This window comes from Mirounga angustirostris, unplaced genomic scaffold, assembly GCF_029215605.1.
Source record: "Mirounga angustirostris isolate CCGP_5_RB_7025 unplaced genomic scaffold, mMirAng1.0.hap1 SCAF_5, whole genome shotgun sequence".
NCBI classification, from domain to species: domain Eukaryota; kingdom Metazoa; phylum Chordata; class Mammalia; order Carnivora; family Phocidae; genus Mirounga; species Mirounga angustirostris.
Genome location: NW_026991713.1, coordinates 159,368,801 through 159,385,932, shown reverse-complemented (window position 1 = coordinate 159,385,932; position 17,132 = coordinate 159,368,801). Strand labels below are relative to the sequence as shown.

Here is a 17,132-nt window from a genome sequence, read left to right as displayed (position 1 = left end):
CAGTGTGGGTACCCTGACCCTCTTCTGACACGGGGGTTCAACCCTCGCCATACTTTGGAATGGCCTAGGAAGCTTTAAAACAAAATGCCAGGCTCTCCCTTCCCCTCCCTCCCCCCAACGAGGTTCCCATTCAGTCACTCTGGGTTGGGTTCCAGGTATTACTTTTAAAACAACTTTATTGAGATATGCTTTATATGTCATAAAATTCACCCATTTTAAGTTTACAGTTCAGTGATTTCTTTCTTTTTTTTTTTTTTAGTAAACTGACAGCATTGTGTAACCATCACCACCATCTGATTGGACAACAGTTCAGTCACCCCAATAAGATTCTTTATGCTCCTGTCTAGTCCATTCTCGTTCCCAGACTCACCCTCAGCTAGCCCTACTCTATTTTCTGCCTCTATAGGTTTTCTTTTTCTTTAATATTTATTTATTTATTTATTTATTTATTTATTTATTTATTTATTTATTTGAGAGAAGAGAGAGAGCACAAGTGCGGTGGGGGGAGGGGCAGAGGGAAAGGGAGAAGCAGACTCGGGGCTCGATCCCAGGACCCCAAGATCATGACCTGAGCCGAAGGCAGACGTTTAACTGACTGAGCCACCAAAGTGCCCCTAGATTTGCTTTTTCTGACCTTTTCCTAAAAATGGAATCACATATAACCATGTGTAACCATCGTTGAGAATCAGTTATCTCAGACTTTTTTTTTACTACTGTTCCCTAGATTCACGTGGCTCAGAGAAATCAATAGGCACCTCCTAGGGCTGTCTTTTAGATAAGCTGTAAGTATAATGGGTCCTTCAGATAAGCTACAAGCAAAAGGGATCCCGGCCTGAGAACTTAATGATCGTTTATAACCTGCCTTTTATGGGAACATGCCCTTGAAAAGTCCAAATGTGCTGACTCAGGAAGAAGCATTTGGAAGAGGGCTTGCACAACCTGTCTTAAGATGCAGAGGGCCTCCCCACCAGTGGCCACAGCACTGAGTCAGAGCCGAGCCCTTGAATTTGTGTGGCCTTGCCTTTGGTGCTTCTGCTTTACATTTTTGTGTGTGGCTTTCTAGCTCCTCCTGGCCCGGCCTCTTTGTGTTGGCGTGCCAGTAAACCGGACCCCCTCCTGGATCTCCCCCCCGCCCCCATAGGATTTAGCTCCACATGTGTTTGTCCACACTGAGATCCTTTGCAAATCGCTCGTATTTCTGCCTGCTTAAATGCATTCTGAAATCTCAAACCCAGCTGCCTCCAGGTCCAAGCGGGTACTGTAATTGACTCGAGCAGCCCTGGGCGGGGACCACTGAAGGCAGAGTCTGCGCAGTGTGCTGGCGGCAGGGAGCTTCCTTCCCACTTTGCCATAAGCAGAAATTGTTGGTGGAGCTTTCAGACTTAGCACGTGGTTACAGCAGGGACAGCAAAGAGATTCCATTTTGTGTGCCAGAGGCGGGGAGAAAAGCCAACTGACCAAACAAAAAGCTGCCGCATAAGCTTACATGTGCAGGAAGACAATAAACCTCAATTCAGTTGATTTTAAAATATAACAGTTCATTTAGTCGTGGATTGGAATTCAAATCACATTGTGGAGAGTCAGTTAAGATTGATAAGGGTGTTGTTACTGCTGTTTAAAGTAAAAAATAAATGTTACTTATCTCAGAAAAGCTGTAAATATGTGGCCAGAGTTCCATCATTTGGGGAAATAATTCAGAGCATAGAATGTAGAGTATTAGGTGTATTTCACCCATATTATTACCAAAATACTTTCTGTTTGATCATTTTCCCGCTGATAAATATCCTTTTTCTTTTCAGTGTAGTGCATGGGAATCTTTTGTTTTTCTTTTCCCATACTTTCCCTTTAGAGTTCCATAAACCCTCTTGTAAGACTTTTTAAACTGCTTTGTGGAATGCGTAACAAATTGTTTCATTTATAAAGTGTCAGAGGGTTCCTTTATTTTTAAAATCCAATTAAGTAGCCTTCAGATCCCTGCCCAGAAATTTAAGAAGACCGCTAATCTAATGAGATAGAACAGGAAAAACTCACCCAGCAGTCCCCTGGCTTGCTGTGAAATCAGACGAAATGCTGTCCAAACTCAGCACAGAGGCTCAAGTGGATTTTGTAAACACTTGTACCAGGAGATGACAGCGTTGCACAAAATCTGGTTCCCGGCAGGATGAAATACACCACTTAGCTGTGGGGCTGGCTCGTGTTATTTCCCTGCACATATAAATTTCACTGCAGGCAGTGACCATGTGTGTTGTTGCCCCATAGACAATATTGAGCTTCCTCAACTGATTGGTTACAGTTTATGTCACTTACCAAACATGCATTTAGATATTTGCAGGTAACCAGAATTTCAAATCAGTTTATTAAAATATCTCTCCACGCCCCCCTTTTTGTCATTTTAATTGATATATCTAAGTGATTATTTAAGTGAAAAACCCACAGAATTACCATCTCTCGTGTGGATTTGTCAACCCAAACCATCAGCACTGGGATCCTGGGGCATCCCAGGATGTTTGTGTTTGTCATCCCAGGGGGATCCCAGTGTTTGCCATCGCTGGGTTGAGATGGACTGAGTGGGAAGAGGTGAGTGAGCTGCTACAAGGGTTGAAAGGAGCAATCTGGTGAAGTCTTGAAAAGCTAGCTTCTCTTGCCTTCGGAAGAGCGAGCTGGGAAAACACAGAAATCCCCCTTCAAAGTAAGAAGAATTTGTAAGTGATTAGAAAGGCTTGAAGCTTCATGGGAAACCACACTTCACTTGTACACAGATCAGGGGTCAGCAAACTATGACCTGCGGGCCAGATCCAGCCCCAATCGGCTCAGAAGAGTTTTTGCATTTTTAAATGGTTGGGGAAAAAAATCAAAAGAAGAGGAATATTTTGTGACCTATGAAAATTATGTGAATGCATGGGGCCCCTGGGTGGCTTAGTCAGTTAAGCATGTGACTCGATCTCAGCTCAGGTCTTGACCTCAGGGTCACAAGTTCAAGCCCCGTGTTGGGCTCCATGCTGGACGTGGAGCCTACTTTAAAAAAAAAAAAAAAAAGTCTGCAAATTCACCTGTCAGTGTCCATAAGTCAAGTTTATTGGAACATCGCCAGGTCCCTTCATTTCTATGTTGTCTGTGGCGACCTTCGTGTTAAAACGGCAGAGTTCAGTGATAGCAGCGATGGCGTGGCCTGCAAGCCGAAAATATTTATTATTTGGCCTTTCCAGAAAAAGTCGGCCGACGCCTGACACAGGCACTTGTATTTATTGAGCTCTTGCCCTGAAATATGTTTATGAGTGGCGATCAGAAAGAAAACAATGGTTATAATATTTCAGTGGTTTGGGGGGAGGTGAGTGGGTGGAGGCGAGACATAATTTCTCATCTCGCCCTGTCACCAGCATCACCAGCACTGGGCTGTGCCCCACATTTGGACTGTATTAACACAGTCAGCCACCCCCGTTCACTGGGGCAGCCGCTTCTCCGACATGAGGCAGAATGTCTAAGAAGACGGAATATACCTCCAGCCCCGCCTCACATACCAGTCCTCGGAGCGATTCCAAAAACCCTCCTAGCGAGGTTTGCACCACGCCCTGTGAGAGTGACTGGTGTCCACCCGGGGTTGGCACACTGGTTGGCAAACAACCAGATAGTAAATATTTTGAGCTCCACAGGCTGTATGGTCTCTGTTGTAGCAACTCAGCTCTGCTGTTGTAGCCTGAAAGCTGCCATTGATAATACGTTAACCAATCAGCCTGGCTGTGCTCCAGTAAAACTTTGTTTGTGCGCATGGAAACTTGAATGTCAATTAATTCTCGCGCATCATATTATATATTCCTCTTTTGAGTTTTTTCCCCCCAACCATTTTTTTTAAAGAATTTTTTATTTGAGAGAGACAGAAAGAGAGTGCACAAGCAGGGAAAGGAGCAGAGGCAGAGGGAGAAGCAGACTCCCTGCTGAGCAGGGAGCCCCACATGGGGCTCGATCCCAGGAGCCCGGGATCGTGACCTAAGCGGAAGGCAGATGCTTAACCAACTGAGCCACCCAGGCGCCCCTCCCCCAACCATTTTAAAGTGAAAACTATTCTCAGCTTACTGGCCATACAAAAATAGGCAGTGAGCTAGATTGCACCTGTAGGCTATTGTTTGCTGACCCCTGGTAATATGGATAGTTTACTTTCTGTGTTTTTTTTTTAATTAAAAAAAATAATAAACTTTGGAAGGCACTATCACCTTTGAATTTTAGTCATTGTGGATTTTACTGTGGAAGGCAATTCTACACATACGTCTGCTTTTCTACCTCCTGCTATTGGATTTTTTTTTTACTTGCTACCTCTTTTGAAATCTAGGAAGATCTTTTTTTCAAGCCATTATTCTATTGTTGGGACAGCCATTTTACTTTTTCAGTAACTCAGTGTATATTTATGAAGCACCTACTGTGTGGCAGGCAGCTAGCAAGAAGGGTGCTGGAGCCGGGGGAGTGGTGGCTACGATCGACTTGGTCTCTGGAACTCTGGCTGGCGGGGATGAGGTTAGTAATGCGTAGTGCTTGGAAGATCACGGCATGCATTGGAGGTGTGGACTCGAGCACTGATTTCTGTGGCTCCCATAATAAATGCATCACACAGGTGGCCCGAGTGCCATAGTCAGTATCCTGGGAAACAGGACGGCAGTTCACAATCGTGGTGTCGGGCGTTTGAGTGTAGCCATGGCAGAAACCTCTCCAGAAATCAGTCTGCGATCAGAGTTAGAAATTGTCGGGCCAGTTGGAGATTCTCCTTTGACCCTGTGTCCTAGTTTAAGCATCTCAGCCTTTTTTGGTGAGCTGAACTACTTCAGATTGGAAGCATTTCCGTTTTCTCGTGGCCTGGCGAGGGAGCTGAGTGAGGCTCCTGTTAGCCGCAGCTGCAAGATGTGCCGTTACCGCAACCAGTCAAGGGAAAGGGGGTGGACATCAAGGTCTGCACAGCCCTGCTGCTGTGAGGCTTTGGGAATTATGAGGAAAGAAGGTTATGCTTTCCCAAAAAGTAATAAAGAAATTAAAACTGCAGCCTGCTATAAGCCTTGTTTGAATGACTCGTGAAATTGCACGGTGGTGTGCATAGGAAAAAACAAACCCCAGAGTAAAATGGCAGGCGGGAAGTGCTTTCCTGCTTCGTATTGTTTTCCCAGTTACAGACAGGAAACATTCAAGTGTGTTTTCAAGCCAGAACACTGGACACAAAGAGGGCTCTGACAGAGCAGAAAAAAGGCCCATATACAAAAAGTTTAGGTCCGCGTAGCAAAATGTCAGATTTAAAACAATCTGATTTAGCAAGTATTATTTTTTAAATTTTTGGATCGCTTTGTAAGGTGCCTTGAAAAGTTTAATATGTTGCTCCCCCTCTTTGCTTTATTAATGAATTTTTAAAATCTGATCAAAAATCACATCTCAGATGGGGTGCCTGGGTGGCTCGGTCGGTTAAGCATCTGCCTTCGGCTTAGGGCATGATCCCAGAGTCCTGGGATCAAGTCCCGCATCGGGCTCCTTGCTCAGCAGAGAGCCTGCTTCTCCCTTTGCCTGCTCCCCCTGCTTGTGCTCTCTCACTTTCGTTTTCTCTCAAGTAAATAAATAAATAAAATCTTTTAAAAAAAATCACATCTCAGTAAAAGCCAAGTGGCTAATATAAATCCTTTGAATGGGCACCTTGGCCAGTATTCTGAATAATGGCTGGACTTTTCCTTGGGTAAAAATTCCAGGTCTCTGGTAAAGATGAACACTTCGAAACAGTTCAGCATACAAAGGGCTGACCCTTGGATCAGTCACAGTGGGGATGAGGAAGATCAAGTCATTTGGACCACATTGGAGGTAGGGACAATGGTGGTTCCCTAAAATTAAGGTAGGGATAGCATAGGCCAGTGGGGGTATCTTTGTGTGAAGGAGCCACCCCAATTTGTATATTACATTCCAGAATCATGATTTGTCACTTAAAAGTAATCTTTCCCAGATATCCTGTATTCATGGATTGCAAGATTTAATGTTATTAAAATGTCCATACCACCCAGAGCTGTCTACACTTTCAGTACAGTTCCTATCAAAATTCCAGTGGCATTTTTCACAGAAAGAGAAAAATACTTCTAAAATACACATGCAACCACAATAGGCCCAAATAGCCAAAATAATCCTGAGCAAAAAGAATAAGGCTGGAGCCCTCACGCTTCCTGATTCCAAACTACTTGAACCTTGAACAAACAACATGGGTTTGAATAGCTTACATACAGATTTTTTACAGTCCAGTCCAGTAAATGTATTTTCTCTTTCTTACAATTTGCTTAATAACATTTTCTTTTCTCTAACTTAATTTATGCTAAGAGTACAGTGAATGATGCAGGTGACATAAAACATGTTAATCAGTGAGGCTTCTGGTCAACAGTAGGGCTATTAGTAGTTAAGCTTTTGGGGAGTTAAAATTTATATTCCAATTTTTCACTGTACAGGGGTTGACACATCTAACTCCTATGTTGTTCAAGGGTCCACTGTATGTTACAGAGCTGTCGTAATCAAAATAGTATGCTATTGGCATAAAAAAATACATAAATCAGTGGAAGATTTGAGAGCCCAGAAATAAATCCATATATAAATAGTCACATAATCTTTGGCGAGGGCACCAAGAATGCACAATGGGGAGAGGATAGTCTCTTTAATGGATAGTGTTGGGAAAAGAATGCAAACCGGACCCCTACCTTGTACCACTCTAAAAATTTAACTCAAAATGGATTAAAGACTTAAATGTAATACTTGGAACCATAAATCTCTTAGAAGAAAATATAGGGAAAAAGTTCCTTGACATCCATCTTGGCAGTGATTTTTTGGATACGACCCTAAAGGCACTGTCATCTACATCAAACTAAAAAGCTTCTGCACAGCAAAGAGGCAATCAAAATGAAAAAGCAACCTACATACAGAATGGGAAAAAATATTTGCAAATTATAAATACAGGGCTAATATCCAAAATACGTAATGAATCCATACAACTCAATGGTAAAAAGCGAATAACCTGGTTTAAAAATGGGCAAAAGACCTAATTAGACATTTTTCCAAGGAAGATATACATGCGGCCAACAGGTATATGAATAGGTGCTCAACGTCACTAATAATCAGGGAAATGCAAATCAAAACCGTAATGAGATATCACCTCACACCTGTAAGAATGGCTATCATAAAAGGGGCAAGAGATAGCAAATGTTGGTGACAATATGGAGAAACTGGGACCCATGTATACTTTGGTGAGAACATAATCATTATGGAAAACAGTATAGAGGTTCCACAGAAAATTAAAAAATAGAGGTACCATATGATCTAGCAATCCCACTTGCTGAATATATATCTGAAGAAGATGAAATCAGTATCTCAAAAATATCTGAACTCCTGCCTTCATTACAGCATTATTCACCATAACTAAGATATGGAAACAACCTAAGTGTTGGTTGATGGATGAATGGATAAAGAATATGTGGGGAGTGTGAGTGTGATACATATATACATATGTATACACATACATCACACACCCTGGAATATTATTCAGCCATGAGAAAGAAGGAAATCCAGGCTTTGGGGATTATAATAATACTATATTATATACTTGAAATTTGCTAAGAGAGTAGATCTTAAGCATTCTCACAACTACTGTTAGAAAAAAGGGAACTGTGGAAGGTGATGGATGTGTTCATTAACCTGATTAGGGTAATCATTTCACAATATATATGCAAACTGAATTATCACATTATACACTTTAAACATATATATAATATATATAAATATAGTTTTATTTGTCAATTATAGCTCCGTAAGGCTGGTAAAGCTCAGTAAAGTAATTGTTCCTGATAATAGGTAATTTTTAATAATTTCGGTGAATTTTTAAAATCTGGTTAAAAAGATACATTGTGGGGCTGCCTGTGTGGCTTAGTCGGTTAAACATCAACTCTTGATTTGGGCTCAGGTCATGATCTCAGGGTCATGAGATCGAGCCCTGCGCTCAGTGGGGAGTCAGCTTGAGATTCTCTCCTCCCTCTGCCCCTCCCCCTGCATGTGCGTGTGTTCATGCATGCTGTCTCTCTCAAATAAATAAACAAGGTTTTTGAAAAAAAGGTATATTAGATTTCTCTCTAAAATTAATTTTATCAGAGCGCCTGGGTGGCTCAGTTGGTTAAGTGTCTACCTTTGACTCAGGTCCCGATCGCAGGGTCCTGGGATCGAGTCCTGCATGGGGCTCCCTGCTCAGTGGGGAGTCTGCTTCTCCCTCTCCCTCTGCCCCTCCCCCCTGCTCATGCTCTCTCTCTCTCTCTGTCTCTCAAATAAATAAATGAAATCTTTAAAAAAACTTTAAAAAATAAAATTAATTTTATCAATGTAATATAGATTGTCCACAAAGGCAGGAAACATAGGTTGAATTTATTTTTAAGCAGTATGTTAACATTTTCATATAATATGTTCCATATATATCTCTACCTCCAGATAGCTTTTTAGGTAAAGTACCTCTAAATTTAAAGCAAAGGGCTTAGTTGTTAATTTGAAAAAAGGACAGTAAATTATGCAAATTTGCTTTGTATTCTGGATACTCTGAGGTATGTGTTCTGTTATACTTTTGGGCAGATTGGCAGTTGGACCCATCCTTTTAAGTTAGAGTTATGGTTCACTTGAAGTTACACATCACTTGAAACCATATCAAGCATGTCACTGAAAAATGTAACTAACATACTGTTTTTTAAAATTTGAAACTATGTATACATGTAGTTTAAAAAGTTAAGTAATAGTAAAAGATTTCTCACAGTGGGTTCTCTCTCTACTAATCCCACTCTCCCAGGTGCAATTGCCCAACCCCAGAGGCAACTATTTTCAAATTTCTGTTTATCACTCATATCTACATTTATAGATAATACGTAAACTGCTATCCTTCAAGTTATCAAGTTTTAGTTATTACTTACTGGTTTCCTGTCATGATGAATGAGGGTTTTGTGCTCTTGTGTGATTTTTTTCTCTGCTTTTGCTCCCTTATCCTTCCAATACAGTTATATTACAATTTTTGGATATATTTCTGCTTGATATTTACATTATTATATCCGATCAATTATTTGCAGCTAAGCATAGTAGTGTACTATGACTCTTTCTAATGGACTTTTTGTTTTTTCCTGAAGTTAATACTTAATTTGTTTTTACATTTGCTTTATTTTCTTTATGGCTGTTGCAGTGCCATGCTCATAAATGTTCGGACCCCCCTCCCCCCCAAAAAAGCCCTGATTTGTATTGTTTGCATTTGTTTGTATTGTATTTGATTTTTCATTTCAAATTACCAGTGTGAGGTCACTGAACAAGTTGCTGAGAAAAGATGCACACAGTTGGTTCTCCGCTATTAGTTTTCTCATACCTGCTAATGGCCCACATTGGGATTTTAAAATTAAGTTTTCCTCTTCTTCTGTTATATTTTTAAAGTAATTTTGTCTCATCAAAGGACTTACTGGCTCTGAATCTCTTCTTTTGAACTCTGAATGTTTCAGTAGGCCTTGGGGACTTTTATCTGTGTATACTTATACTTACAGAAGGAAGAGATTTCAGAGTTCTGTCCCAGGTATACAGGGCCCTGGCCAGAGGTGAGGCCGAAGTGACACCATCTAGTGGCGCTATGTTGCTAGAGGAGGGACAAGGCTGTTGGTGAACAGGAGTCACGGTGAAGCTATGGAGGTCTCTAAAATTAATTTTGGAGAGAAATCTAATACATCTTTTTTTCAAAAGCCTTGTTTATTTATTTGAGAGAGACAGCACGCGTGCACACACGCACATGCAGGGGGAGGGGCAGAGGGAGGAGAGAATCTCAAGCTGACTCCCCACTGAGCGCAGGGCTCAGCTGCGAGGCTGGCCCTCAGGGTTCTTTTTGAGGCTGGTTGCTTGAGCTCCTAGTCATCTGGGGCCCTGCTCCACTTCCCTAACTGGCCTGACTACTTATGTTTGGTGCTTCCACAATGCCTGGCACCACACATGCCAAGCAAGGGCTGGGATGGCATATTTGGGCCCGCTGCTTGCAGAACTTGTTCATGAGTTGAAAGTTGGCCTCCTCTGAAAGCTGGGGCCCTGAACTCATCTCCAGGCTCTGCTCCTGTGGACCTGGGAGGTATCTGAGTTAGGTCAGAGTTCTGGTTGCCTGCAGAAATTGGTGTATGAGCCATTGCCATCGGCATCTCTCTGCCAACGAGGACACTGCAGTGACAACTGGCCTTGGAATCCTTTGTGACAAGGCCAGCTTTTACTTGACCTGCCATTGCCCAAGTGTGGGCTGGAGGTGTGCACCACCACACCTCAGGCAGCTGGCTGGCACTGCTCTGAGCTTAGCAGTGTTTTGAGGTCATCCTGAGGGGGTCCCATCCACTTTCTGGCCAAACGGCTTTTCCTTCTCTTGCATTAGATTCATTCATGGGCAAGATCATGCAGCCTTCCATTCTGCAATAAATCTTATTAAAAGGCTTCAAAATTCTGGTTCATTGACGGTCTTCCCCTTTCCCCAACTCCCCCAACGTTCAAGGCTGAAACAGACTTTTCCTTTTCCCTTTAAAAGTTTCCTTGTTCAGGGCGCCTGGGTGGCTCAGTTGGTTAAGCGACTGCCTTCGGCTCAGGTCATGATCCTGGAGTCCTGGGATCGAGTCCCGCATCGGGCTCCCTGCTCGGCGGGGAGCCTGCTTCTCCCTCTGACCCTCCCCCATCTCATGCTCTCTCTCTCTCTGTCTCATTCTCTCTCTCAAATAAATAAATAAAAATTAAAAAAAAAAAAGTTTCCTTGTTCAGGGCGCCTGGGTGGCTCAGTTGGTTAAGCGACTGCCTTCGACTCAGGTCATGATCCTGGAGTCCCGGGATCAAGTCCTGCATCAGGCTTCCTGCTCAGCAGGGAGTCTGCTTCTCCCTCTGACCCTCCCCCCTCATGCTCTCTCTCATTCTCTTTCTCAAATAATAAATAAAATCTTAAAAAAAAAAAAGTTTCCTTGTTCATTTTGATGGGATTTGGGTAGGGATGTTCATTGACTTGGCTTCAGTCACTGTTTAAGCCGGAAGTCCCAATATGGCACCTCGGTTGCCGTCATTCTGGGTTTATGTACGGCAACGATGCTGCCCTTTTGGACTGCAGAGGAAAGTCTTCTTAAGAAAGTACTGTGATCTGGCACCAGGGGCTCAAGCAGCTCTGAATGCTCCTGTGCTGATTGTTGGACGGCAGGTCGGCTTTCTGGAAAGGTCTGCGGAGTTAATGTAGTTAATGGTGGTTGGAAGGCATCGGTGGGGGAAAGCTGTGAAAATACTTTGTTTCTTTTTAAGGGCAGGATGAGATACCTGAAGGAGGGAATGCTCAGTTGTTACTATCTTGAGTATGTATTGTTGACTCACGTTCCTGCATTTGTGACGAACCTGTTTGATGCAACTCAGAAATGATCATTTTAAGAAATGAAGTTTAAGATTCTCTAAGCAGGCTTTTCTCAAAGGGTGGTCTGTGGGTCTGGGGCCATGGAATTCTGGGCAGAAGGGGCTTCTTCAGAAAGCAGCAGGATCTTGCTCTGGACCTGCTGAATTAGAATAGAGCTGAGTCCCGGAAACTGGCATTTTACGTCAGCACACTACCCCCCTCCCACCCCCCTGCCAGGGATTCTGTATAGCCCAGGTCGGGGAGCAACTGGTCTCGATCCTTGGCTCTTGTTTGGGGTTGCTATTCTCTGCAAACTTTGGTTTTTCTTTGGTTTTGCTTAAGCAGCCCTCTGATGTCAACATCGGTGGAGTTTCTCCCCACGTTATCATTCATTCCTGCCCATTTTGTTTTAAACTCCAGGATGAGAATTACTGAATTTCCTGAGTTGCTTTGCATTTCTGGATTCCTAACTCTGAACTTTTGATTCCCTCTCCCACAGAGCCGAGAAAACAGAAGTCCTCAGTGAAGATCTGTTACAGGTAACAAAATAAAAATCTTTTTCAAGTACTTTGTTTAAAGAGGAAAACCAAACCAAACCAAACCTCATAGGTGAGAACTGAAGTGGATGTGTGTATGTATTCTCTGAAACAGAATAAAATTGATCCGCATGATTCTGAGCGGGAAAGAAAAGCAGTTGGGTTGCATGGTGATAAAAAGGGGATCAGAAACTTTGGTGTCATGTTATGAAGTTCAAATGGGGCTAGTCCTGCTTTCAAGTGCCAGGTGTTGGGGTGGGGTTTGGGGAGGGACCTGTCTGGCCCGGCTGGTCCAGTGGCACTGCGGCCTGGTCATGGGTCCCGGGCAGGCGGAGGGACCGTCGTTCACTGCTGGGATGGCGTCCTTGATGGCATGGGCCCGGCCAGTGGCAGCAGAGGGCCCCACTGGCTCCAACCTAGAGTTTCCACTTCTTCCCTCTCACGCTATTGTTCTCCAGTTCTGGGCTGAGCTGGGTCCCCAGGGACTTAGAGTCTCAGTGACAGTGACCAGATCTGGTGGAACCACTCTGAGGCCCTGAGGTGGCCTGTCATCCACCTGGACGTCTTTTCCTCTCCGTAGGGAGGGGTGTTTCCTGTGGGGACCTCAGCCAGGGCCGCTGCACTTACCTCTCAACAGGCTTCCCAAACTTTGGGGCTGTGAGTTTCTCCCAGAAGGCCTGGACCCTTTATACACATGCCTTCGCTCAACCTCAGCCCCCCTGTGTCCCCGCCACCTCAGAGCGCACCGGGAAGGACAGAGCCCCTCCTGTACTGAGGTTTCTCTGAAGTCTTCTTGCTCGTGTCATTTCCATAACCCACAGCAGGTGTATGCACTTGACCCCTGAAGACCAAAGATCCGCTCCCAGGTGACCCCCCGTCTCTCCCTAGGGAGAGAAGGAACCAGCGTAGTTTAGAAGAATGTTACTTGTACCACCCCATGTCAGAACATCCTTCTTGATTATGACAGCCAGCCACAGGTACAAGATTTTAAGAGCCCCCCCTTTTTTTAAAGGACCAGAAGTCTTTATTAAGGATTAGGGTTTTTTTTCCCCCAGATTTATTAGACAATCATATTCTTTTTTTTTTTTTTTAAAGATTTTATTTATTTATTTGAGAGAGAGAAAGAGCACAAGAGGGGGGAGCGGGAGAGGGAGAAGCAGACTCCCTGCCAAGCAGGGAGCCCGATGCGGGACTCGATCCCGAGACTCCAGGATCATGACCTGAGCCGAAGGCTGTCGCTTAACCAACTGAGCCACTCAGGCGCCCTAGACAATCATATTCTTTTTTTTTTTTTTTTAAAGATTTATTTATTTATTCGAGAGAGAGAGAGCATGAGAGGGGGAGAGTCAGAGGGAGAAGCAGACTCCCCGCCGAGCAGGGAGCCCGATGCGGGACTCGATCCCGGGACTCCAGGATCATGACCTGAGCCAAAGGCAGTCGCTTAACCAACTGAGCCACCCAGGCGCCCGACAATCATATTCTTAATAATGTTTCCTCACTGGCTTTTACCACGTATTTCAACTTCATTTTCAGACTTCCAGCAATGTTGTTCGGTCTTAGTTAACCTTTAACTCGACTGGGTTTTCACGCCCGTGTTCTGTCTCCCACATCCCACACCAGTAATAGACACGATCTCATTGAATCCCTGAAGCCTCAAGATGCGGCCAGGGGGCCTCGCAGGCAGTTCGAGGGCGGCAAAGTTCCCGTGGAAGGCAGGCGGCAACTGTCTGCGCTTGAGGGACAAGCATCCACTGGGGCCCCAAGAGTTCGCCGGTTTCTAGGAACACCTCATTTCATGACACGGATACTTACTCCACATCTGCCATCATTGCTACAGATGTTTTCCCCTTCTTTGACTATAAAGAAGGAGAGTAATGGGTGAAAGTATGGAGTCTGGAGCCTCCCTACCCAGGTCTGCCCTTGACTTGCTCTGTGGCCTCGGGGATTTACTGAACCCACCCTAAACCCAAGTGCCTCAGTTTCCACTTCACTAAAATGAGGATAATGGCTGTATCCACCCCTTTGGGTTATTAGCAGGAGTTAATGGGTTAAACAGGAGAGCACGAGGGATAAGCCGCGGAGATTTGTTTGTTTCTGGTGTGAAACTTCCCTTTACTTGCTCTGTATCCTCCTGCCACTTAGATCAGTTCAAGAGGCTCTATTTTGCCTGTTTTTTTGCTCATAAGTAAGTTCATTTTGCTCATGTGGAGTTTTCCTGGGAGGCTATGAATCCTGGGAGGGCAAGAAGCACAACTTATTTACTGTTGTTTTTGTAATACCTGGCACGGGAACTTGATACATATTTGTCCTTTCAACAAATATTAAATGAGCACCTTCCATTCGTGAACCAGACAGTGTTCCGGACACTCAGGAGAAATCAGTGAACAAAACAGACCAAGGTCCCCATCCCTATGGACTTGACAGTTTTCTAGTAGAAATCAGAATCAAAGTGAAATGGAGTTTGTGGGGGAAGGGTTGTTTTGGTTTTGGTTTTGGTTTTGGTTTTACCTGTTTTCGTGGCAAATAAAGAGTGTGTATTCGTTTTCCAATGTTTTAGAATCCGGTCATTATAAGATTAGGGGGAGGTGATGGGGCATCTGGTCCTTTTATGCCTGCCAGATCAGGGTCCTGGTGGTCGGGCCTTGGCTCTGAAGAAAAGCTGCTGGGGCAGTGAGGACCTTCAAGAAAGAAGCACAGAACCATATCACTGGGTAAAACGTTGTGGGGTAAAAATGCATTCTGCTTTGAATTTGTTGATTTTTCTTTAAAATAGAAAGCATCCCTAAGGGCCTGCACTCGGTCTTAATGAGTCATCAGAATACACATTTTTGGCATTCCTTCTCGTGAAAAGCAGCTCTCTTTGCCATAAACAGCCATATCCCAGCAGTAATATTTTGGGAAACTAAATCGTAATGCATGGGTCCCCTAAGTCAGTGTTTCTTACTGTTGGCTGTCCCTTCTGCTTTAGAGGTTTATTGAAAACAAAAACAAAGCCAACAACCCACCCTAAACCCAATAAGGAATCATTCTGAAGACACTGACCTTGAGTGGAAATTGTGGAACATTGATTTTGATCCTTCAGCCTGATGTCCTGTGCGCAGAAGGCACTGTCGCTGTCTGCAGGAGGTCGCTTCTGAACGTCCCTGTGGCTTTTTCCACTTGGCAGTGGGCCTGGGCCTGAGGTGTTCATTTGCACTCCTGCAGGCTGGAGCCGGGGCTTTGCTGGCCCTGTGGTGTGTAACTCGGCTACTGCCACTCTTTCTGATAGGAGGTTTTAGTCCAGACTCCACTCCCTCCCTGTGCGCAGACTTGGCCCTTAAGAGATTGAAACCCCTCGGTGTAAGGGAGGTCGAGGCTCTCCACCAGGGGCTATTGCGTTCGCCCTCTGGGGGGATGTTGGACAATGTGTGGCGACATCTTCGGTTGTCACACCTCGGGGAATGGGGTGCTACAGGCATCTAGTAGGGAGAGGCCAGAGATGAGGCTAAACACACCATAATGCACAGGACAGCGCCCCCCCTGAATTATCTGGCCCCAAATGTCAATAATGAGAACCCCTGGTGTAAGTGAATGGGGACCATTTCCACGTACATCCCAGAGCTAAACACTTAGACCAGGGGATGCTTTTTCTGCCTACGGGCCGGCGCCACAAAGGAAGAGGCTGGGTGTGTTCTTCAGCCCCTGCAAATGGCTCGTTTGTCTCTGTTTTGTCAGATCGAGCGGCGCCTGGACACGGTTCGATCAGTGTGCCACCATTCGCACAAGCGTCTGACAGCATGTTTCCAGGGCCAGCATGGGACCGACACCGAGAGGAGATACGTGAGTAGCGGGTGTGACCCAGGGCCGTCGTTCTTGCGTCTCGGTGAGGCTTTGCACCCTGCAGACCCTTGGTTTTTCTCAGGCAGGAGCAGCTGTTGCCTGCAGATTTGTACCTTATATCGCCATTTACTCTCGTGACGCCTGCCTGACCAGAACATTCTTTTGTGCTTAAGACATTGCTGAGCTGAAAGCCCTGCTCACACTGAATTTTCTCCAGGTGCTTTTAAAGACTCAATGAGCCATTTGTCGTTGATAAGACAATGGAGATGTCTGTTAGGAATGCTTTGATGGCAAAAAAGCTGAAAGCCTGTCTTAAATGGACTTAGAAAATGGACATAATTTATTGGCTTACTGACCGAAACGTCCAGAAGCTGGGGTGGACTTGAGGTGAAGCTTGGGCTAGCATTTCAGTGGTGTAACCAAAACCCCACTTTCTTCTCTTCTGTCCCTTCTGCCTTCTTCAGTGTCTGCTTTATCCCTAAATGGGCTCCTCTCATGGTCGCGGGTTGGCTACCAGCAGCTTCCATGGGCTACTTGCTTCCTTGTGCGTGTCCAGCAGGAATAGAAAGTGTGTCTTCCAGTAGTTTTCTTAATGGAGTGGGAAATCTTCTTTTTCCAAGTCCTTGGCAGGTAGAAACCACCTTCCATTGCGTTGGTCCATACTGAGCCATATTTCCCATTCTGGAACATTCCCATTCCACCCTGATCACCGTGGGCAGGGGCGAGGTTGGTGAGGACATGGGATGTGCTGGTTGGTTAAGCTAATCAGGGCCCAGCCTTAGAGCGTGGGCTGCAGAGCTACCAACAGCTCACGGGCTTTACTGAGACCGGGGTGGATCCCTAAGAGAAATCAGGATGCTGTCGTAGAGAGAAGAGGGATGCACTCCAGGAGAACCATTGAATGTGTCCATTTGGTCAAAGCATCCGACTCCTGTGCCACCAGCAGCAGTGCTCATGGGCCAGTCCCATCCTTGGGTTTCCGAGATCCTAGCTCAGGAGCATACGCTAACCCTCGGAAGCCCACGTGCCATTAAGGTGATAGTTTCAGGGGCAGCTATGATTTGCCAAAGTGCTTTGTCTGTCACCGGATGTCTCACAACGAAGAACCAGCATGCAGATGATCTGTGTCGCCCTTCTTTTATATTTCCTTACAGACATTTATGGGACGTCTAGACAGCAGGGTTATTCCTCTCTTGTGCAATACTTAGTTGGCTGCAGTAGGTAGAGACCAAAGAGTAGAGCTTTGTACGCACCCACGATGGCAGGAATGCCTGCTGCAGGTCCAGCCCCGCAGAACCAGACTCAATCCCCTGGTCCTGTCCCCACGGCTCCTCTCCTTCTCTTGCCATGGCTTCTGTTCTACCTACCCTTTTCACATGGTG

At 44.9% G+C, this 17,132-nt stretch overlaps 1 protein-coding gene and 1 long non-coding RNA gene across 6 annotated transcripts in view; one reads left to right on the top strand and one right to left on the bottom strand.

Moving 5' to 3' along the window:
- The window catches only part of ARHGAP17 (Rho GTPase activating protein 17), an 89,182-nt gene that overhangs the window by 22,989 nt on the left and 49,061 nt on the right, over positions 1-17,132 (top strand). For all 5 annotated transcript variants that reach the window (XR_010411928.1, XM_064592831.1, XM_064592832.1 and 2 more), the window contains exons 2-3: positions 11,895-11,934; positions 15,646-15,750. Coding sequence is in view for 4 of the 5 variants with exons in the window: in XM_064592831.1 (XP_064448901.1) it covers positions 11,895-11,934; positions 15,646-15,750 (145 nt within the window). In the remaining variant the exon portion in view is untranslated. The remainder of the gene's footprint in view (positions 1-11,894; positions 11,935-15,645; positions 15,751-17,132) is intronic.
- On the bottom strand, positions 13,261-15,104 carry LOC129045826 (uncharacterized). Its single transcript, XR_008506112.2, has 3 exons — positions 14,974-15,104; positions 14,440-14,609; positions 13,261-13,787 (listed from the first exon to the last, which is right to left on the bottom strand). It is a non-coding gene; the product is annotated as an uncharacterized LOC129045826 (long non-coding RNA).